General features: G+C 35.9%; 5 protein-coding genes and 1 long non-coding RNA gene across 10 annotated transcripts; 2 read left to right on the top strand and 4 right to left on the bottom strand.

Moving 5' to 3' along the window:
* Positions 1 to 374: 374 nt before the first annotated feature.
* On the top strand, positions 375 to 2,382 carry LOC17893474 (40S ribosomal protein S3a-1). Its single transcript, XM_006298293.2, has 7 exons — positions 375 to 477; positions 576 to 623; positions 745 to 850; positions 1,130 to 1,267; positions 1,380 to 1,565; positions 1,791 to 1,991; positions 2,084 to 2,382. Exons 1-7 carry the CDS (start codon positions 467 to 469, stop codon positions 2,177 to 2,179), a joined length of 786 nt encoding a protein of 261 aa, XP_006298355.1. The 5' UTR covers positions 375 to 466; the 3' UTR covers positions 2,180 to 2,382.
* Positions 2,383 to 2,698: 316 nt separating this feature from the next.
* LOC17891095 (protein tesmin/TSO1-like CXC 4) lies at positions 2,699 to 6,911 on the bottom strand. Of its 2 annotated transcripts, XM_006297160.2 has the most exons (11): positions 6,679 to 6,911; positions 6,172 to 6,335; positions 5,395 to 6,082; positions 4,725 to 4,987; positions 4,557 to 4,649; positions 4,380 to 4,454; positions 3,814 to 3,994; positions 3,551 to 3,646; positions 3,387 to 3,453; positions 3,233 to 3,311; positions 2,699 to 3,157 (listed from the first exon to the last, which is right to left on the bottom strand). In XM_006297160.2, exons 1-11 carry the CDS (start codon positions 6,730 to 6,732, stop codon positions 3,052 to 3,054), a joined length of 1,866 nt encoding a protein of 621 aa, XP_006297222.1. In that variant the 5' UTR covers positions 6,733 to 6,911; the 3' UTR covers positions 2,699 to 3,051. The 2 variants fall into 2 exon arrangements, with proteins under 2 accessions (XP_006297222.1, XP_023642810.1); XM_023787042.1 differs by having other exon boundaries at positions 4,557 to 4,987.
* Positions 6,912 to 7,844: 933 nt separating this feature from the next.
* On the bottom strand, positions 7,845 to 10,569 carry LOC111831568. 4 transcript variants are annotated; one of them, XR_002834654.1, is made up of 5 exons: positions 10,330 to 10,569; positions 9,643 to 9,708; positions 8,855 to 9,088; positions 8,380 to 8,738; positions 7,845 to 8,007 (listed from the first exon to the last, which is right to left on the bottom strand). It is a non-coding gene; the product is annotated as an uncharacterized LOC111831568 (long non-coding RNA). The 4 variants fall into 4 exon arrangements; XR_002834653.1 differs by lacking the exon at positions 7,845 to 8,007 and having other exon boundaries at positions 8,055 to 8,488; positions 8,699 to 8,738; positions 10,330 to 10,565; XR_002834652.1 differs by lacking the exon at positions 7,845 to 8,007 and having other exon boundaries at positions 8,055 to 8,748; positions 10,330 to 10,565.
* Positions 10,570 to 13,595: 3,026 nt separating this feature from the next.
* Positions 13,596 to 15,096, bottom strand: LOC17893218. Its single transcript, XM_006298182.2, has one exon. It carries the CDS (start codon positions 14,729 to 14,731, stop codon positions 13,862 to 13,864), a length of 870 nt encoding a protein of 289 aa, XP_006298244.1. The 5' UTR covers positions 14,732 to 15,096; the 3' UTR covers positions 13,596 to 13,861.
* A 1,881-nt stretch (positions 15,097 to 16,977) lies between these two features.
* Positions 16,978 to 20,590, top strand: LOC17893635 (zeta-carotene desaturase, chloroplastic/chromoplastic). Its single transcript, XM_006297281.2, has 13 exons — positions 16,978 to 17,268; positions 17,779 to 17,903; positions 17,977 to 18,111; positions 18,195 to 18,267; positions 18,343 to 18,416; positions 18,585 to 18,689; positions 18,771 to 19,015; positions 19,105 to 19,192; positions 19,312 to 19,511; positions 19,606 to 19,734; positions 19,819 to 19,891; positions 19,973 to 20,137; positions 20,270 to 20,590. The coding sequence occupies exons 1-13, from the start codon at positions 17,142 to 17,144 to the stop codon at positions 20,414 to 20,416; spliced, it is 1,686 nt and encodes a 561-aa protein (XP_006297343.1). The 5' UTR covers positions 16,978 to 17,141; the 3' UTR covers positions 20,417 to 20,590.
* Positions 20,498 to 21,890, bottom strand: LOC17891703 (DNA damage-repair/toleration protein DRT102). The gene is given in 2 exon segments (XM_023785450.1): positions 20,498 to 21,376; positions 21,378 to 21,890. Coding segments are annotated over 2 exon segments (942 nt in total). The 5' UTR covers positions 21,702 to 21,890; the 3' UTR covers positions 20,498 to 20,758.
* Between the last annotated feature and the right edge of the window lie 18 nt (positions 21,891 to 21,908).

The raw sequence follows: 21,908 nt of genomic DNA on the forward strand, positions 1-21,908 counted from the left end.
AGCCAATAATAAAATAACCAAAACTCTCGATCGGAACGAGACAAGAGAAAAACTTGACAAATAATTTTGTGAGATTTTAGTGATCACTCAAATTTAAATAAATAACTACATTTTTTTTAATCACTAATTCATAGTATAGTACAAAAATTCACGTATCCTAGTTTTCTTCTCACAGAGAGTTATTTTTGTTTTATCTAAGGTTTTGCAATCGCATAATGTTTTCATTTAGAGATCATAGAGTTAAAGAGGAAAGAAATATATTGGACATCCGAGTGGGCCACATTATATGTAAGGCTTAGCCCACTAATGGGTCGAATTAAGGCCCAGTATATTGTTAGTCTTATGAGTGTCATCAAACTCAAACCCTAGAAGATGACTTTAAATTGAAGAAGCGCCGTAGAAGCATTTTTAGGTTTTATCGTGTTTTGATTCTTCTCTGTTCGTCGTCGACCTATCTTCCCCAGCCATGGCCGTCGGGTATGTTTTCTCCAGATATTCCTCGTTTCTACTATCTGATCTGTAATCTCATAAGTATTCATCACCTAACTGTGAGTGTTACTCTACTTGCGTTGTAGGAAAAACAAGAGAATCTCTAAGGGTAGGAAGGGAGGAAAGAAGAAGGCGTAAGCACTCTTTATCTTTATCGTAGTTTGTCTTCTCTACAATGTGTATGTATTAGTAGACTCTCTATGTTGTAGTATGAGAAGCTGAATCTGTCATTTTTGAATGAATTAATTGATGCAGTGTTGATCCCTTCTCCAAGAAGGATTGGTATGATGTTAAGGCTCCTTCAATCTTCACCCACAAGAATGTTGGAAAGACGCTTGTTTCCAGAACCCAGGGTACCAAGGTAATGTTTCTGTCTCTCTTTCACAATCTCTTCGAATTGAGTTTGCTGCTTAGACTCGTCTTAGAATCAGTTGGTTTTATTTGAACTGATTTGAATCACCTAGGCCAATTCTTTATGATTCTTTGGATTGATTGTTACAGTTGAATGTCTTATGTTACCATGTTTTGCAGTAGATGTCAGAAAGATTAGATGTTTGTATTGTATGGTATGTGCCTACTTTGAGACTGATGGTCTTTGTATCTGTCTAACCTCGTTTTGCGTCTTTTTAACCCCACCCAGATTGCCTCTGAAGGCTTGAAGCACAGAGTTTTTGAGGTTTCTCTAGCTGATCTTCAAGGTGATGAAGACAATGCTTACAGGAAGATCCGTCTCAGAGCTGAAGATGTCCAAGGCAGGAACGTTTTGTGCCAATTCTGGGTAAGGACACTTTATGAAACATTGATTCCGGACCTTGGCTATTGTTTTTATTCTGGTTTATTTTCCCCCAAATTGATGGGATCTTGACAGTTTTATATGTTTTCATATATAGGGCATGGACTTCACCACTGACAAACTTAGGTCGTTAGTTAAGAAGTGGCAGACTTTGATTGAGGCTCATGTTGATGTTAAAACCACCGATAGCTACACTCTCAGGCTATTCTGCATTGCCTTTACCAAGAGACGTGCTAACCAGGTCAAGAGGACTTGCTACGCTCAGTCCAGCCAAGTTCGTCAGGTATTCATCCAGATATTATCTAAATAAATCTATTACTCTTTGGAATCTTACATGTTGTCAAGTCTCTTTGCTGAGTCTTATTCCTTCAATCTTTGATCTTTATTTCTGTTGAACTTACATGGGTCCATTTGTTGATGAGCCTTTGTCTCCTTCATTTGATTTCCCCTAACAATAGGTGAAAACCTCTTTGATATTAATTCACCTGTCTTTTTGTGCATCCTTCAGATTCGTAGGAAAATGAGGGATATTATGGTTAAGGAAGCTTCCTCATGTGACCTTAAGGAGCTTGTTGCCAAGTTCATTCCCGAAGCTATTGGGAAGGAGATTGAGAAGGCAACTCAGAACATCTACCCTCTTCAGAACGTTTTCATCCGTAAAGTCAAGATCCTGAAGGCACCCAAATTCGACCTTGGCAAGCTCATGGATGTGAGTGAAGAAGATGAACACTAATATTTGCTATGATTCATTACCTAGGATATAGATATATAAATTGAATGCCTGTGTTTTAATCTGTGTAGGTTCACGGAGATTACACAGCAGAAGATGTTGGTGTTAAGGTAGACAGGCCAGCCGAGGAGACCGTTGAGGAACCTACTGAAATCATCGGAGCATAAGAAATGGTTTTGTTAAAATTGAGAGATCTCTTTTTCTTCTAAACTTTTAGCCTTTTAATGCTTTGTGTCGTTTCTCACTCTTTTTGTTCCCTCAGTTTTTCTTTTTGCTGTATTGATGACTTTTCTCAGTGTAAACTTGCGAGTTTTTGATAATTTATGAAACACCTTCTCTGAATTTATAACTGAATTTATGAAACAAATTATACCATGATGAGCGTCTCTAATATTTTCGAAATTGATCTTTTGTTAATTTTGTTTTGTTTATTTATGCGCATTTTTGTTCAGACCAATTTTTGATTAAAATTTGTTGGGATCGTATATAACTTATTTACAAGTCGCAGTGGTAGACTTTTTAATAATATAGTTCCAATACAGTTTTTTTTTTTTTTTGTGAACAAAGATTCAATACAATTTAGATTTTAGCTTTCATACAAAAAAAAATATCTTTGTACGTTAATCAGAAATTCAGAATGTATGGATTTTTTTTATAATTACAACAGTATATTACATACCTTCTCGTTTACACGATATTGTTGATAATATTTAATTCCGTAATAAATGCTAACATATATCGAGTCACTACAAAGTACAAACCTTTCTTCAGTGAAAAACAAAGACTACATAATTATAGAAGAGCAGAACAATACAAACACACATTCACATCCTAAGCAAAAATCTTCCATACATATATTATCTTAAAATATACACCTACCAAACTTGGAAGTAACAGATGGAAGTGAGATCAAACAAAACCCATGCGAGCAACAGCAGAAGACGTAGAGCTTTTCACAGTGATTTTAATTGATTGATTCGTGGCCGATAGACAACACGAGTCTCCTAGTTCTTCACATGCTGTATCTGAGAAATCAGTATCAGAGTTCAGACAGTTTTCGCAGTGATGCTAAGGAACGAAATGCTACAGGACTTTGGAGCAACACACAGTTCCTTCTCTCACTCTTTGAGGCATCTTCATTTTGGCTGAGAATGAGAATCCGGGACTGTCAATGATTAGAGATCAGTATATTCACAGTCAATGTAGAGAACTAATGATACCTTGAAGCATCGGCATGATCATCATTATCTTTAGCTTCATCATTGATTGTAACCGCATCAGATTCTCCCTCACATTTCTCTGAGAAGAATGTAAAAATCAAAAATAAATTTATACTCAAATGAAAGAAAGGGTATTAGATAATTGAAAGCTTACCATTTTTGTGAATAAAATTATTCTTGCATCCCATGCATCTGCAGTTCGAGGAGCATCCAACGCCCATCTTGATAAAGTCATTACAACATCCATGGTTCAGAAGGATGACATTATTGAAGATTTAAGTGTGAACAACAAAGCTGGACAAGTGAAACCAAAGTTACCATATAGCATTCACAATATTTCTTTAGGCAGCCTGATTTCCTGCAATTGCATCCTCTTGTATGTCTTGCTGAGGCAGGGGTCTTGCTGTTTTCGTCCTACAGATTTATTATAAACATGAGATACAAAAAAAACAAAAAAAAAAAATCTCATCACTAACTAGTTGCATCCATACTTTAATCAGCATATCAAGCAATGCAGTAGAGTCTAAGTTTCTCCTTTATTATGTATTTGAGCTCACAGTTAATCTCATGATATATCTTACCCATAAATCTATAGCAGAATCAGAGGTCGAGACCACTTTTGGAGCGAAAGCTAATGGATTGCGAGCTTCAATCACTTCACGAGCTTTTATAACTAGGTCTTCATGAATGGGCTTATTGAAACAATTTTGACATGAACAAGGTTCAACACAGTATAGACCAGCAGCAAAACAATCGCAATACCTGTACAGCATATGAAAATGTAATTAACAATGAATTGATGTCTATGTCTGCACAACCTGAAACTTACTCTATTTAGCAACTTAAGCTAGGTTTCAGAAAAAGGCCTGAGCTTTTTTAACAAAAAAAAGGTATGAACTTTTGGCAAAAAAGTGTTCTGGAACACAAAGCTGACAATGCTGCACTTTCAGCTAGACAGAACAACATCTGGAACAGACTTCATACATTATCTTATTCGCTTGAAATAGAGTATCCAGTGAAACCGACTCTCAATAGCTTTCAGGAAAGTAGGAATACAAACCTAATCGGCTAATCATATCAGTTAAAAACAAACGTTTTTGGCATCTGAAAATTGTGCCTATGGAATGGTCGTAAGGAAAGCACTTACAGCTTCAAGCATTTGGATTTCCTACATTTACAGCGCTTACAGCTACCAAGTTCGTCAAGTCCTTGAGACAATTTCCTGTATTAATCAATATTCCAGTATAAAGTTTGGTATTCATAGGCTCATAGATTTGTACCTGATGGCTGGAATATGATAAGGAACATCAGAATATTTTCTCACCTATTTTTTGTTGCCATGTGTTGGTCAAAAGATTCTCCTTCCATTGATCTCTCAGGAGCCTCCATGATTTTGACATCACTGTAACCTAAATCTCTTTTTGTGGAGACAGGAGTTGAGAATTCATCTTTAATATTATGATGAAATGTTGTAGGAACTGGAGGAAAATACCGATCATCATTGATTTTTTTTTTTTTGCGGTCACTAGAGACTGAGGGGTTCACAAAAGAATTCAAGTGCAGGCCAATAGTTCGTGGTATGGGTATAATCTCATCAGTATCTTGTTTGCTGGTTTCTAAACACTCTTGTGGACTAGGAGCTTTGCTGATAGAGGCAGAATGAAGAGGAAGATCGTTCGTAGAATCACGCAAAGGTATCTTTTTGTGAGAGCCTCCCACGTCAAAAGTCAAGCAGCGCCTGCGAACACTTTGTTGCTGCAAGAGTCAATTTAAAGTTAGTAGCAAGTTCTTTTAAAGTTTGAATCAATTCATAAGCTAGCAGATGAAGGATAATTCTACTTGCAATTAGGAACCAAATGATATATCTAGCAAATAACCATCTGAAATCTAAGTCTCCGAAAAAACATCATGAGTTCTGGAAAACTATCAGAAAGGTAAAGATGAACGAAATGTCGCTGTTGAAGTTGATGGAAATATCAAAATTTGTACAACTAAAATAAAATGTCAACTTAAACACATGACCAAAGCCCACAGCTGAACAGATGAATCAACGAATCAGCAAATCAGCAGAGTATACACATGGACAATAAGTAATCATGAGGTCTGAGAAAAATTTTACCATTACATAAAGTCAATGAAAAACCAATGTACTGAGATATTACCTTGCGACTGGGCTGTAGGCCTGTATCTTCCTTGCATTCAGCTTCGGCAATTGAAGCAATAGCTGCAACCTTGGAGGACCTGTTGAGAGTAATTTCTGGAGCTCCAGGTGAAATTTGTACACTGCAAGAACCTCTAGGCTCAACTACATTCACTGAGTTATTACAACAGATAGAAAACTGCAGAGGCTCAGAAGCAAAAGAATAGAATTTAGGATCTGTGATCTTTGGAATCTGTTGCTCACTGTTCTGGATACCAGCAACCTCAAGCATGGCATTTTCTGCCCCAAACACACTCACAGTTCCCATTTCTTCAGTTTGAAGTACCCCATCTGAACCAGCATCAAAGTCAAGTGAATCATTAGTCTGTCTACATAACTCATCAGAAAGCTCTCTCAATCCACCACTTCTTCCTATTTCATTTTCAGCATCCATTGGTTCTTCATCACAGGAAACCATTTGACTATCACATCCCTCCCTTCCATTTTTAAGTGAATCTGCCAACTCAATTGCTAAGCTTAACTGCTCCTTAAATGGCTTGGTTTCAGAAACATTAGCCAACCGCGCAGGTCTACACTTTAGCTGCTCCTCACTCAGACCAGTTATCTTTACAGCTTCCAGAGCATCTGGTGAGTTTTTGACAGTCTCACCAATGACAACTACTGGGCTAGATAAATCTAGTGTACGATGCCTAAAGAAGCAACATAGCCATCCAACAAAAATAACAAATGTCAGCATATAAACACGAACAACAAATCTTTCTCCTATGGATCAAGTTACCTTTTGATGGAAAATCTGGAATCTCGGTAAGAGTTTAACTGCGGCGAACTAAATAGAGATGACGGAGATGTAAAAGCCAATGAGTGCAAGATATTATCTGAGCGTGGTGGCTTTACTGGCTCTATGGGTGAAAGATCATTAATATATTGAAAAACTGGAGAATCCTGCAGATGAAGGACATTCAAGTGAGAACCTAACTCATTGCAACTCGATTCAACAACAAAGAAATGCGAACATATTAGCCAAAAACTCTAATCGACTCAAATTGCTGAAAACAACAAGGAAACGAAGACGATCACTAAACCCCAAAACCTAATTTAAACCCAAAAAATCATAGAGCGCACAGTAATTAGATTCGATGAAGACGAAGCAAATTTAGGAAACATTTTAGATGTAAATTAATTTCAATTGAAGTCGGAAACCTTCATAAACGCAGAGGAGAGAAGAAACAAAAAAACGAAAGTAGGAGCAGAATATCATGGTTAGAAAGTAGGACTGAGAGAAGACCTCAAAGTTGCGGAAGGAAACGGCGGAGATGCGGTTCTTCTCAGGAGTGTCCATCTCCGGCGAAGTTTATTATCACTGGGGTCGGACTTCAGATTCGCCTCTACGCAAAGCAACGAAGCCCTAAAAAATATAAATAGAGAAGAGAGCGGATCGGTTAAGTGAAGAAGACGAAGAAGGAGAAGAAGGTGGAGATTTCAATGGAGGAGGAGCGGGAAAGCGGAAAACAGTAATGTGAAAAGCCGTCTGCTTTGGTTTCTCCCTGATTAACCAAATATAAAAAAATGTAAAACGTAAAATCAGACTTTAAAGGGCCCATTGGGTTTAAATTTAAGACTTTAAAGGCCTGATAAGAAATGCAATATGCTTCTTTTATTGGGCCAATTTATTTTTTAAAAGGAACAACTAAATAAAATTGGTCCGAACCGGTTTGCTGGAGAAGTAGGGTCGAGATGGCATGGTCTAGGAGACTGATGCTGCTGTATTGTCATTGCCTCATCTATCTTATTATTTTTGCAACACTTTTTTTGACCACCTTTTCCTAAAATTTTGTTTACAAAAAATGTCCTTCACGATTGACTATACACATCTATTTCATTAAGGATAAAAAAGAAAATAACCATTGCGGGTCGGTTTAGTTTTTTTGAAATCAGACCCGATTAAAAAATATGGATACTAGCCTAATAACACACGTCCATAATTCATAATAAATAAGATAGATTCTCACGGTTCTATTTGGCCCATCTCATATGTTCATGATCAATTGATATAAAAACAAAATGCTATTGGGCTTGCGATAGCTTATGTTGGTGTCAGTAATATTATTGTTTTACCCCGTTGGCATATGATTAATGTGTTCGATAAAAAGCTTATGTTGCAAACGTAATTCTGTATCGAGCGGATTCATGAACTAAAAATGTTTAATATATTGTCAAAGTATTATAATATGTGGACCTCGAATGTACGAATGTGTGTGAACGATATCTGTTACATTATAGTGCTCCCAATTTTGGAATAATTATATTATAACATTTTCTGTAAAATGGTGTCTATTTTAATATAATCAAGAATACGTATTTAGTATCCAACATAAAATTTTCGTGGTTTTGGACTAGCCTTATCAAAATATAGTGAGAATGATCGGTTTTTTAATGTGCTGCTCCTCAAAATAACCGGTTAAATATCACATTTATATTAAACGGTACTAATTTGCATAAATGTTATCGAATCACAATCTCATAATATAAATGGAAACCTGAATAAGGAAACTAATATCATTACGATTGGTAATAGTTTGTCCACCCTTACATTACTCCCCTGATCAACTTCCATCTGCATTGAATACATAAATTAAAGCATAACAGATGACAATTATATCATTTATCTATATTAAGAAATATCATTTACTCTTTCAACTAATCACATAATCAACTTTGAATACGACGCATAATATTGCGGTGTATATGCTGCGCATATATTGTGATTGACTGTAACTTTCTGTTTTATATAATTAATCTTTCCATACGTAGGTAAACTAATAAACTTGCTCCTCAAGTCGCACTTCTATAGAGACGAAAGCCCTAGCCTACGCACCATCTACTATATATATCCGTCTGATACACTACCAAAGTTAACCACAGTCGACTACATCTCTTCAAATCATAAGCAACTACAACACCGATTATGGCTGCATCATTCGCTTACCTAAGGGACGTCCGTCCTTACAAAACCGCTTGGAGAATCCAGGTGAAAGTCCTTCGCTCTTGGCGACAGTACACGAGCATGTCTGGTGAGACCTTGGAGTTGATTGTATCTGATGACAAGGTTAGTCCACATACAGATCATGTGTATTATTCTTATACAATATTGATCATTGTAAGAGTAACCGAAGACGCGACACACCTTCTAAAAACTCTTACCGAAGATTTTTTTTTTTTTACCAAATTTTATGTTGACAGCACTCTGAAGACAACAAAATACAGCAGAAGAAGAACACAAATCAATAAACGATTTGGTAACATACCAGAATGGCTTCCTTCGTAGCTACCTTTGTGAGTTCCCATCTGTATAAATCTTGAGACATAAGTTCTATATCAAAATTATCCCATTTACATATATTTATGTATTGTTTCTCATAACAACATATTTTAAATGAAACAAATCCTGAAGGATTACTTACGAGACATCATATTGTTGAGAAGATGAAGGAGATTGCAGAGATGAATGAGTATCCAAATCTTGGAGTATATTGAGAAAAGAAGACAAGAAATCAGGTACCGTAGAAAGATTTTAGTCCAAAAATTATAGATGTTTGTCAGATAAATGGGGCTTCATGGTAGCCTATGTTCCTTCTCTGCTCTCCATTTTTGTTATGTCCTTATCTCTCTCTCTTTGATAGCACCAGTTGTATAGTCTGATAACAAACATTTTACAAGTTATAACAGAAACAAGATCCAAGATCCAGAAGCATTGTCAGGGTCATGTCTGGCTCATGTTACAATAATGTAAGCATCTAGACGAAAAGGTTCTGCTTATTCGTATCTCTAATTAAATTAAACTATAATAATTAGTCCCTTGATTTTAATTTACAGACTCAAAAGAAAAAGACTATCAAGAAGATGACATAAGGCTGAAGAAGCTTGATTTAATATAGAAGCTGATATGGCTGTTGGATTTAAATTTCTGTTTTAATCTATCTTTGCAATGAGACAATATAAGATTCTTTTTAATGGCTATTATAGTTTGTATAAAGGATCTTTTGGTTAACTTTCATTTTCAGTTCTAATGTTTATTAAGCAACTCTCATTCTCAAGTTCTAATGTTTATGTTTATTAATATAAAGGAAAATTGGCAGAAAGCATAAGCTAAATCTATGAAGTATATAGTAGTTGAGAAAAAAGAAAAACACTATTCGATCTCATAAGCTACATTATTTGATGAAAGTGGAGAAGATTTGAAGTTTCTTACCTGTGTAACGACTCCCAAAGCGATTTGGACTTAGAAGAAGACTTTCCTTTATGAATTGTTATAATCCTGATAACAAACATTTTACAAGTTATAACAAAAACAAAAAAAATGTTAGTAGTTTTACTAAAAACATTGCACAAAGTAAAAAGAAAGATATGCACAAAGCATTACTTTACAAGAGTGTTAAGAACCATGTCCAACATAATAGATCAATGAAATAACAGATGAAGATATCCCTGATTAAGAACTGAATCTCATAAACTATGACTAAATCAGTAATACAAGTGGTATGGGGATATAGGACGTTTATGTGCACATACACAAAAAAAAAAAAGCATAATTCGCAAAATTCAATAACGAAAATCAAATGCGTATTGAAAGATCTGACTTAGACAAAGGGGAAGAAAATTCAGACATAGAGATAGAATTGAGATGAGACGTTGACGATTACAGTGCAAAGAAAATATGATGGGCCTCTGAAATTCCCAGACGAATTGAGGTTTCGAGGTTTCAAATTTGGTATTAACAAATCTCAATTCGCAAATACCCTAAACACTAGATTTAGGGGGTTAGAAGAATAAAGAATCAGGCTTTTGCATCATATGATGTAATTAAAGAGTAGAGACTGATGATTGTTGAAGTCAATTGTGGAAGAAGCTGTCATCGTTAGAGTTGACAAGAAGATACCTGTGTATTGGGAACTCTCTTTTCTACTTCGAAATTAAGCTTCCAATTCGGCAATTACTCAGACAAATTATAACCTCTATTTGTTAATTCTAGATTGTAGAGTATGCATGTATAATCACAGAATGAAAATTCTAGCTTAGAGGAGGAAGAGAACTGGTTTGCCCCAAAAAAAATATATATATATAATGAGGAAGAGAACTGAAAAGGATCGACAAGTTTTTTTTTTGCTGAACAAAGTGTTGGTGTTTTATTTTTATTTTTGTTCGTTTCATATTTGTTAAATCAAAGAAAAAATGAAAAGCAAACAACAAAATGAAAAGTAAACAAAGACTAGGGCCCAAACAAATTAGAAGTCCATTCGGAAAATGAAAAAAAAACATTTTCTAAGTACAGAACTATCATTTCTCCTGTTTTATTTGAATTTCTTTTTTTTTTGTTAACCTTTACATTATTATTTCTCTTCTATCATATTTCCTTAAAAAAATTTTTATACTAAATCACTCTTATGCATTTCATAACTTGGTGTTATACAAAATGTATATCCAGACAATTGTTAATAATTGGCTTCCACTTTCCTTGACCATTTTAATTATAAGAAGGGTATCATATTAAAACATTACATTTTGAACAAAAAAAACATTACATTAAAATTATGCAAATTTCATATTTATCTAACAAAATCAAACCAGAATTATATACTACGACTTTTATAATAAAATTTTATTAAATTAATTGTTTTGCGGTGTATTATTTAATCACACTAAATATAATAATTTTAATATTTTTTTAAAAAACTAAAAATATTATAAACATCAATCTTATAAAATATAAAAAATCAGTGGACAGAGTTATATTGGTGGGATGGGTTTGAACCAAAATTTAAAATATTTTAATCTAGTTTTACAACACGGGTAAATCATCGTGTGATATGATATTTTACACTTATTTATAAGATAGACCCACATGCATCCAATAACACATACTATTAGTTATTGCAAAATACCAATATATATATATACACATATATATAACACTGTAAAACCTATATTAAAACTCAAAGAACTCAATTTTTTGTTTAAAGAAACTCTATTTATAATACAAAATTATAAAATGATATATATAAACAAATAAAAAAACAAAAAAAATCATGTGGTGTACGACATGGTAGATTCTAGATTTGGAAAGAGTTCTACAGGTTATTTACCAGAAATTGCTGAAGTGGAATCGCATATGAGTAATTGGAAACATCAATCGCTTACCCTTTCAATTAGATCCGCAATCGGAATGAAGAATCGTGGTGTAGACGGTTTCTGGATTTGTAAATTTCAAATAATTTGAAGGGAGCGCACAAAACTGAATCTTAGCGGACCAGTTCGAAATCAACATAATCTTCAAAGGCGATATGAAGTCTGTCGGCAAATTGGAAGAATCGAGTTGTCATGGTAACGAGTGTGGATTAAAAAAAAATCAAATCTTCTATATTTTGGACAAAATATTTTGTTCAACAAGAAAGAAAAATTTGATGACCTGGTAGATCGGCAACGATTAAATGTACGTTTTGCTATTAGATACAGTAAAACAAAGACACATTAGGTGGGGCTCATTAAGTTTGCTAAGCAAAAATCGTGAGCTACAACTGCACACTTCTACTAAGCCTATTTGGAAAGTGTAAATTCACATCATTTCTTACACAATATTCCATTAATCTACAAATATTATTACCCACTATAACTGCAAACTATCATTAAACCATCTCTATTAATTTCATATACTATTTCCAAAAAACCATGTAATGATAAACACACATTTACATGTACTATCATACAACATTTACATGTACTATCATACAACATAATACTTAGAATATACTAAAAATATATACTAAACCTTTAAAATAAATACAAATATATGATAAACCTTTAAAATAAATAAAAATAAAATTGTCTAAACAAACTTTTTATATACCGTACGTATGACGACAAAAAAAAAAAATATATATATATATATATACCGTACGTATATATAAACTATAACAGCTAAGGTTTTATATAGCAGATATGCATAAGCTACTAGCCCCGTGGTGTACCACGGGGTAAAATCTAGTTGGCATTATTATTACAGAAACAGACAGAAAGGCAAACATGTGATGATTCCACATAGACCCAAAAGAAATTTTGTTGTAGCCATAGGAAGCATTACAAAGGACCCATCTATATGTATGTCTTCCCCCTTTCCCATTAACCTTTTCAAGATTCCCTCATACAAAAAGAGCCTAAATTAATATATTATAAAACGAGAGATCAAACAGACGGCAAGCTGTTTCAGAGATTCTTCATTAAACTGTATACAGTTTTGTGTTCAGGTCCCCCCAACCACCCATTGAGATATCCAAATCTAAAAGTTTGAATTGACGTATAAAGTAACTTGGCTTGCTCTAAAAGATTTTTCTCTGACTTGACAATCCAAGAGGACTTTGATGTTCTTTCAAGCAAGAGTGCTCAGTCGTACACTTTTTTTGAATCATTAGAGACTTTGCAAACCCTCTCATGGTCACGGGCTGATGTTACAAGAACATCTTCAAGGAGAAGTTTTCTAATACATTATTGGACAGAAGACTCCAGACATTTTATTCAGACAGTTTTTCTTATGAACAGGAACAACTATGATTACTTTTGTTTGAACCAAGTGGAAAACTCTACCAACACCAATAAAAATACAAGATAAATGCCCTTATAAACTGAAAATTTCAGCTGTCCTGGATGGCTAAAGGATAGACCAAAACAAGCAAATAACTATGATGTGAAAACTTTAAGAACCATGACTCACTTATTTACAATTCAAGAATCTTCAAGTACAAACCCATTTCTATCTAGAATTCTTGATTAAACACTCTTTGTACCTGCAAACAGCTGGATGATAACAAAAGTGCCATATACAATGTCTGAGAAGGTATGGGGAGAAACAAAACCAAAGACATGGAATATCTCCAAGGAAGATACACATGCTTATTAAAATGATGCAGCATGAACGATCTATGTTGCTAGAATGATGCAAAGTACATGTTGCTAGCCATCTTAAGAGTTACTAACTACTAACTTCAGCTCAGGGCATAATGATCTGTTTTGTCCACAAACGAGCAGCGGGAAATCATAAAAGAAGAAAGACCATAAGCCAAGGAAAGCCGTAATGTAGTTAGCAGTATCCATGCTAGTGAGTAAACAATGAAACATTCTGCACCTGGAAAAGAAAACAGAGTATCTAGACAGTTGATTTCTTGATACAGGTAACAAAGCAATCGGCTTTGAACAAGAGTCTTTACAGGTATCACGTAGTAACTTTGACATACGAAACTGATATCTACGAAGAATAAGAGTTCTTCTTGACTGATCCGGTTTCCAACATTTTACGGGAATATATAATTGAAACCCATTGATCCATCATATGATAAAACAAATTGGCAAGAATCACAGTTCCATTTTAACCTTTAGTTAGCAATGGAGTAAAAGAAAAGAACTCTCAAAACTCTTCTCCTCTACTCGTTCTTCCAAGCGTACAGGATCAATGAAAAGCCAAAACTTTGAGATTTCGAGCTCGCAGGGACCTGTGTGAAAGACCAGGTCTTTTCAACTGATTGAGTAGTCCTGAACATAAATACGGCATTTCCTGCTGTTGATGGCAACCCAAAGAACCAACTGTGGACATCCCAGAGAACTTCAACGGAGAGCCTATTGACGATAATAGTATCGTTGCCACGGAACTTCCAGTGAAGCCGATTCACCTGCATCAAGGTCTTCCCATCGACACGAAGAATGAGGCAAGGATCACTCAGAGTGGTGTCACATTCGATGAGAAGATCATGTGTTTTGCCATCATCCGAAAACTGAGCTTTAGTTGCAAAGGATCTCTTGCCAAAGACATGCTCTTTCTTAGCAATAAAGACAGCACCTAATGATGATGAAGAAGGTGCAGCACTCGTCTTCTTGAAAGCTTCTTTCCTCATATCACCAAGAAGAAGAGCCATTTCTTTGTCCACAACAACGCCAACATAGAAGCCACCTAGAGGTTCAGGGCTGGATCCGAATTTAGCGGAGGAGAGATCCCAGAAGACATCAATGTTACAGGAATAGGCCTCAAGATTCTTAGAACCTTTTCGTTTGGTAAAGAGCCAGGGCTTAATCTCGACTTTACACAGACTTCGGTTGCAAGAATCATCAACTCCGACGGTAACACACTGACCCATAAGATTCTTAGTCCAGGAGACAGTGATCAAGCAAGTCCTACCTCGGATGCGGCAACGGTAGATACAAATGACCAAGTTCTGAGCATTTCTCCCGGCGCTCAAAGACGAAGAATCCGCAATCTGAACGCCATTTTCACCAGAGCAAGATGGAAAATCTCTCATTTTTCTTTACAGAATTCACCAATTTTCCAGCCTCTGTCTCTCTCTACGGAATTTCAACAAACACCTTGTGTCCTAAACTACGGAACGCTGACCAAATCAAAGTCGGCGAATTCAACTTCAGATTAGTAGCGAAATTTTCATTTAAGAACAAAAAAAAAAAAAAGAAGTGTTATAGAATAGACCTGAAAGTGAAGAGTTTCATGATAAAAAAAAAAAAAAGAGAAACCCCAATCTCAAAAATAAAAAAGCATTGATATTAGGAAAATGTCAACAAGATTTGATCTGGGTTTTACCAAATCGATCCAGTTTCCATCAAACCCAAGGAGAGAATGAAGAAAAAAAGCCTGAGACTCCGGGAGGGAGAGAGAAAATAAAATGAAGCAAGCCAAATTCGCCAAAATAGAGGGGAATGTGTGTATGCTTATTGTAGTCAAAATAAAGACAGATACAGACAAAACAGGATACTTTGTTCGTTTTCACTGTCTTTAGTCATTTTTCTTCTTCTTTCAAAACGTTAAAATAGTTACCCGATTCTTTTTTTTTTTTTTTGTGTATGTGACAAATTAGTACCAAATACGAATTTTAATTCCAATGAAAACGACTGTGAGAATAATAAATTTCAGACAACAAAAACTTATCTATTCATTTTTTTTTATATAAACTTATCTCAAATATTAATTAAAAGGGTCAACAACCTTGGTTTCGAATTCATGTTACTGTGGAGACGAAAATACCTTGAGAAGTTATAACTAAAAAAGAAAAAGTGTTATACTTTTGTCTCACTAATCTTACTTGTTACATAAATTAAATTTGGGGTATGTGCAAGCCTGGAAGAAATGGTAAACACGTGTGGGTATACCATGATAAGCAGGCATGCAATTAATATGGCCACAACTGAGAGAGCCCATACTGTCGCTGTTATTCTACCCTCCCGACTGGGCTTTCTTCTTTTCATTTTGAGGTTGGGTGGTTCAGACACAGAGATTAGAGATTCATATGAATTAATATTTTAGTACGATAATGATAATAATCAATCAATCCATTCGACCTTTTGATTCGATTGTCAACCAAATAGGTTGGTGATGCAGCTGAAGCATATATGACTCCTCAATATATCGTAAACTAATAAAAGCCATACATTTACCAAATTAAATGGGCTTCTTTTTTTTTTTACCATTTGTTTCTATCTATCAACTTTTTTTTAATCGACTTGGTAAAACGACGATTACCAAATTGATTATTATTATTTATTTCATGCTCTGTGATATTAGTATTATTCATTTTGTTTTTAGTTTTGTGTGGCAATGCTTCTGCTTCTGCAAAAAGTCTTCAAGTGATAATGCATTATCAAATATGGTTTTCCATTACGCTTCAAATCTTTTTTTAGATTTGGACCAGCCTGTATTAATCTTCGGTCCCAGTTTAACATTATTAGTTTTTCTTGCCGTCTGTTGTTTTATTTTATTTCATTGTGGTTTCATTTTCGTAATTAATATTATCGTTGTTGACGTTATTTGTTTTTATTTTGGTTTTAAAATTTAATAATCCGTCTCCTTACCTACTTTCAGTTTGTTTCTTCTTTTGACACAAGTCAATAACCTTACTCGGAGCTATGGACATCTTCTCAATCCAAACCAAAAAAAGGAAAAGAAAACAGCAATAAGAACATAAATGGAGTTAAGTAGAGTCTTAGAAAAGAAAACAGCTATAAGAACATAAATGGAGTTAAGTAGAGTCTTAGAAAAGAAAACAGCAATTAGTTTGGTTATTGTTTTTTTTTTTCATGAAAGACATTCCCTATTGGGTTTCCGTTCTTCATGATAGGGTTATATTTCATTATTTTTTTTTATATATAAAACCAAACATAAATTAGTGGATATGTTGCCAATAAGAATTGAGGGAATATCAAAGAGAACGCTGACCAAATATTTTTGGGCCTCAATCTTATTAAATTGACCAGCCCATTATCGACTCTGGTTATCTAAATGCACTTCTTCACCTAATTTTCTTTTAATAAATTTAAAATTTGATTCGGTGGTCAAAAAATTAAAAAAATTAAAATTTGATTGAGTTTTAGGATTATATTTTAATTCGATACTGATACGTTTAGATTATACAAGTACAACATAAAAAAAAAAAAAAAGTTAAATCCCACTGAACACAGTTGTTGTTACACCAGTAACCACAAGAGTTTATGCGGAGAGAAAGAAAGCAACATACATACATACATCATCGCAAACAAAGTTTGTTCATCGCTCATTTTAACTCATAAGTAGTAGTAGATTTACTTGTTCGTTCTTCCTCTTTTATTTAAGAAAAAAATAAACAAAAAACAAAAAAAAACTCTCCCTTTTTTTTTTCTTTTTGTTCTTGTGAATAAATCATTTGCTCTTATCTGAGTTGATTGGCCATGGCTTCTTCAATCGTTTTCGCTGCAACTCCGGTTACTGGCTTTCTCTCCGTTCCCCCATTGAAGTCTCGGAGGTTTCACGTTTGTTCTTCACTCGACACCGATGTTTCCGACATGAGTGTTAACGGTAATCATCCAAACAAACCAACCAAACAAAATTGAATCTTTACTGGCTTGAGAAATTAACATGTATTTGGATTTAAGGGCTTAGCTTTATGCCACGAACCACCCCAATTTTGAAGATGTTGAGTTTCAATTCTCATCCAATCTATTAAATTTTATGAGATTTCTTATCATATAAGATGAATTCTGAATTCTGAACTCTGAAGGCTTAGATGATAGGATCCTGTGGCTTCTCTATGCTCAAGGCAAATTAACAGTGTTAGAAATGGTGAGTTAGGTCAAGACTTTTACAGTCAGTCCAAGATTCTCTTTTGTTTATATAATCATTGTAGTTTTATATCCATGGGAGTTACTAGTGGTTGAGTTTAAGTAATCAAATGACATCTGAAAACTCGCTGGAACTCAGGGTTTTCTTTGAGGTTTCATGTTGTTAGGACAAGTTTCTTCTGATGATGATGCTGTTCTGGATTATTGTAATTCTCTTACCGTTTAAGTGGACTCGATATAAATACAGCTCCAAAAGGGCTATTTCCTCCAGAGCCTGTACCGTACAAGGGACCGAAGCTGAAAGTAGCTATCATAGGTGCTGGACTTGCTGGCATGTCAACTGCTGTAGAGCTTTTGGATCAGGGTCATGAGGTGTTTACTCCTCTCCTTAGCTGTTTTCCTTTGATTTAATTACATATAAGAGTAATCTTTGTTATTGTTTCAGGTGGATATATATGATTCTAGGACATTCATTGGTGGCAAGGTGGGTTCTTTTGTAGATAGACGTGGGAACCATATCGAAATGGGACTTCATGTTTTCTTTGGATGCTACAACAATCTCTTCCGCTTGATGAAAAAGGTTTTGGTTTTCCAAAGCTTCCGCTCGAGTTTGCCTGATGGTTGAGACTCATTCTCATGTAAGGTTTTTTTTTTGGAATGTAGGTGGGTGCTGAAAAAAACCTTCTTGTCAAAGACCATACTCATACATTTATAAACAAAGACGGCACAATTGGAGGTATGGTTTAGTTTCTCTTGTTATGATTGCCTCTGTGATTTTATCGTAGTACTGAGATGTGCATCTAATTTGTAGAGCTTGATTTTCGGTTTCCTGTTGGAGCTCCAATTCATGGTATTCGCGCATTTTTGGTCACAAATCAACTCAAGGTATAACCTTAACTTTTAGATTGATTTCTCCAGAGACATCTGAATCTATGGATTCATGTCAATGCACTTTTCCAACAGTTTTCTCGAACTTTATAGCAAAAGATTAAGAATTTCTTACTCTATTACCAATATAGAGCTTATTAACCGCTTCTTCTTTTGACCGAACAGCCCTATGATAAACTAAGGAATTCACTGGCTCTTGCATTGAGCCCGGTTGTTAAAGCTCTTGTTGACCCTGACGGAGCAATGAGAGACATTCGCAATCTTGACAGCGTAAAGAATGATAGATAACCTCTTTCTTCTCATTTCTACCACTATTTTTGTCCTCTAAATTTTCTGAGATACTTTTTGCAGATAAGTTTCTCGGATTGGTTCATGTCAAAAGGTGGGACACGAGCAAGCATCCAGAGAATGTGGGATCCTGTTGCTTACGCACTCGGTTTCATAGACTGCGATAACATGAGTGCACGATGCATGCTTACCATATTTTCATTATTCGCTACCAAAACAGAAGCTTCGTTGTTGCGTATGCTCAAGGGCTCGCCTGATGTTTACTTGAGTGGTCCTATTAAACAATATATCACAGATAGAGGCGGCAGGTGTGTGCCTGTTATTATCTACAATAACTGATTCTTGCATTTATTATCTCATTAGCTGATCAGGTTTTTATAATCTTGCCTTCAAACAGAATCCATTTGCGGTGGGGTTGCAGGGAGATACTTTATGATAAATCAGCAGATGGAGAAACTTATGTCACTGGACTAGCAATATCTAAGGTTACATTTAGCTCTAGGCATAGGATGTTTAGAGGACTGAAATTTTGATGCTTTTGGGTAGAGAAAAAGCTTGAAACTTTGATATGAAAGTTGATGACTTTTTATTGTTTGTTTTTTAGGCTACGAACAAGAAGATTGTGAAAGCTGACGTGTATGTTGCTGCATGTGATGTGCCGGGAATCAAAAGGTTACTTCCAAAAGAATGGAGGGAAACTCGGTTTTTCAACGATATATATGAACTCGAAGGAGTACCTGTTGTTACTGTACAGCTCAGATACAATGGTTGGGTCACAGAGTTACAAGACATTGAACTTGCCAGGTTTGTTTTCTAGTATCATATGTTGTGAGATGATGATGATGGATTGATTATGTGTGGGTTTTAAGTCTTCGTTTTGTGTTGCTGAAAATTACAGGCAGTTGAAACGAGCTGTTGGTATAGATAACCTTCTCTACACTCCTGATGCTGATTTCTCGTGCTTTGCGGATCTTGCACTTGCTTCGCCTGCAGATTATTATATCGAAGGACAAGGCACTTTGCTTCAGTAAGAAAGAATAACCTTTTTTTGTTTGTCTACCACATAGCCTGCAGATCTCTCAGTGTCTTGAAACTGAACTCTGTTTCACAGGTGCGTTCTAACACCGGGAGATCCGTACATGCGAATGCCGAACGATAAGATCATAGAGAAAGTAGCGATGCAGGTAAAGAGCATGGTTGAATACTCCAAACTCTAGACATTTTTTGTCAAGTTGGTTTCTTGTAAATCTCAGATCTTTATTCAGGTCACTGAGTTGTTTCCATCGTCACGGAGCCTAGAAGTCACCTGGTCATCAGTTGTAAAAATAGCTCAGTCTCTGTACCGTGAAGCACCTGGAAAAGATCCATTCAGACCCGATCAGAAGACGCCCATAAAGAATTTCTTCCTTGCAGGTTCATACACAAAACAGGTAACTTTTACATTTAACAATTAATTGTTTGGCAGATCCACTATAGTCACAAATGCAAAGAAAGATCTGCCTCCAGAGTCTTCTGAGAAATCCGAAAAATCAATTAGAATTTTGCTGCTGGACTTGTTGCAGGATTACATAGATAGTATGGAAGGAGCGACATTATCAGGAAGACAAGCCTCGTCATACATCTGTGACGCCGGTGAAGAACTAGCAGAGCTAAACAAGAAGCTTTCGTCCTCTGCAACTGCAGTTGCTGATGAGCTAAGTTTTGTCTAATGATGGAAAATGTTGGAAACTAGTTCCCATGGCTAATTGATGAAGATTTGAGACACTGTGGGTACATGAAGAAGAAACATATGTAGAAGAAACCCTTCTTTATATAGTGTTCATAAGAGAAGCATTTGTGTTATGAAGACACAATCTTTTGAAATCAAACATTCTTACAAAGTACTTCAGAAGATTTATCCTCAAAGCTTACAAGTTACAACATTCGAAACAAAGAGAAAAGACAAGGTTACACATTGAAAAATAATAGAAGCAAAGATTCTTACTTACTTATCGATTCCTGAAAAGTAAACCAAACATTGCAGCATTGGAAAGTTTTACGCAATGAAGAATTCACATTGAAGCTTCTTCTTCGATGGTTTTCTTTGCAGTTTCGAGGTCTTCGTCAAGGAAAATATCCCAATGGCCATCCCAAGTGATAAAGAACTCAGTGTCTTCGTGATACTTGACTCGGTGAACGTCACCTGCCGGAGTGAATAGGTAATCGCCGTCAACAAGATCAACTCTCTCCTTCTTGCTTAGATTCCACACAGTCTTCTTCCCCTTGATGACTACAAGGTCATGGCCGAATGTGTGGTGATGCGCTGGTTCTACACTTGCCGCTTTGAACCTTACAATCGCCGACGTCGGCGTCTCCCTCATGATCTTCATCGAGCCTCCAGGCATGATGTCCACTGGAGTGAACTCTCTGTTCTTAGCCAAGCAACAAATCGCGCATGCCGCGGTTGTTTCATCAATCTTTTTGGTAGTTGAATTGCCGACGGTTGATATTCCGATATGAGCCATCTCAGAGAGAGAATTGTCGAGGAAGGAAGAGATCTATGAGCTCCATGGCTCGGATCCGGATGCAGGACAGGGGGACTTGAACGGAGTTTTGATCCAAGCGTCGAAGATTTCCACGGCAGTTTTTGTTGAGATCTTCATGCCGGATAATGCGAGGACGTTGCAATTTGCTGATCGACCTAGCGTTCACGGCGTCTTCGACTGAGAGACACGTGGCGGCATACACTCCCGGGAACTTGTTGGCGAACATCGCGACTCCGACGCCGGTACCGCAGCATACCAAGCCGCGAACTTCGGACGAAGATGAAGCGGACACGCGGCGGCCGACTTCAGATCCGGCGGAGTAGTAAGAAGAAACGCCGGTATCCTCCACGTGTATGCCGAGAGAACGGAGGTGGGATACCATCGCGTCCTTGAGGCTCGCTCCAAAGTCGTCAGCTCCGGCGATGATTTTCAACGGGAGAACGGTGGTGGAAGTAGTATCTCCGGCCATCTTTGCAGAACTTCGAAATCATAACCACTCTGAACCAGTGTCTGTCTAGAAGATTTTCAAGATTATCTTAGAACTGGAAATTCGAAAAATATTAAAAGAGAGAGACATAAGTTGTATTTGTCTTCTAACTGCACCCCTAAAGTTATTTAAATACAAAAACCCTCAAATTTCAAAAGCTATGGGTGAGGTACTTTAAATTAATAAATC

The sequence above is a fragment of the Capsella rubella genome, unplaced genomic scaffold (genome assembly GCF_000375325.1).
Source record: "Capsella rubella cultivar Monte Gargano unplaced genomic scaffold, Caprub1_0 scaffold_3, whole genome shotgun sequence".
NCBI lineage: Eukaryota > Viridiplantae > Streptophyta > Magnoliopsida > Brassicales > Brassicaceae > Capsella > Capsella rubella.

What these genes read in the sequence shown, in the direction of transcription:
- LOC17893474 (XM_006298293.2), top strand. An exon ending in ACGTTTTGTGCCAATTCTGG is followed by an intron (nt 1,268 to 1,379) that starts GTAAGGACACTT and finishes TTTCATATATAG; the next exon opens with GGCATGGACTTCACCACTGA. An exon ending in ACCTTGGCAAGCTCATGGAT is followed by an intron (nt 1,992 to 2,083) that starts GTGAGTGAAGAA and finishes TAATCTGTGTAG; the next exon opens with GTTCACGGAGATTACACAGC.
- LOC17891095 (XM_023787042.1), bottom strand. Translation starts at nt 6,732, where the DNA reads ATGGACACTCCTGAGAAGAACCGCATCTCCGCCGTTTCCTTCCGCAAC. An exon ending in CACATGGCAACAAAAAATAG is followed by an intron (nt 4,455 to 4,556) that starts GTGAGAAAATAT and finishes TGATTAATACAG; the next exon opens with GAAATTGTCTCAAGGACTTG. An exon ending in AAATCCAAATGCTTGAAGCT is followed by an intron (nt 3,995 to 4,379) that starts GTAAGTGCTTTC and finishes TATGCTGTACAG; the next exon opens with GTATTGCGATTGTTTTGCTG.
- LOC17893218 (XM_006298182.2), bottom strand. Translation starts at nt 14,731, where the DNA reads ATGAGAGATTTTCCATCTTGCTCTGGTGAAAATGGCGTTCAGATTGCG.
- LOC17893635 (XM_006297281.2), top strand. Translation starts at nt 17,142, where the DNA reads ATGGCTTCTTCAATCGTTTTCGCTGCAACTCCGGTTACTGGCTTTCTC. An exon ending in CAAAGACGGCACAATTGGAG is followed by an intron (nt 18,268 to 18,342) that starts GTATGGTTTAGT and finishes TCTAATTTGTAG; the next exon opens with AGCTTGATTTTCGGTTTCCT. An exon ending in GGACAAGGCACTTTGCTTCA is followed by an intron (nt 19,735 to 19,818) that starts GTAAGAAAGAAT and finishes TCTGTTTCACAG; the next exon opens with GTGCGTTCTAACACCGGGAG.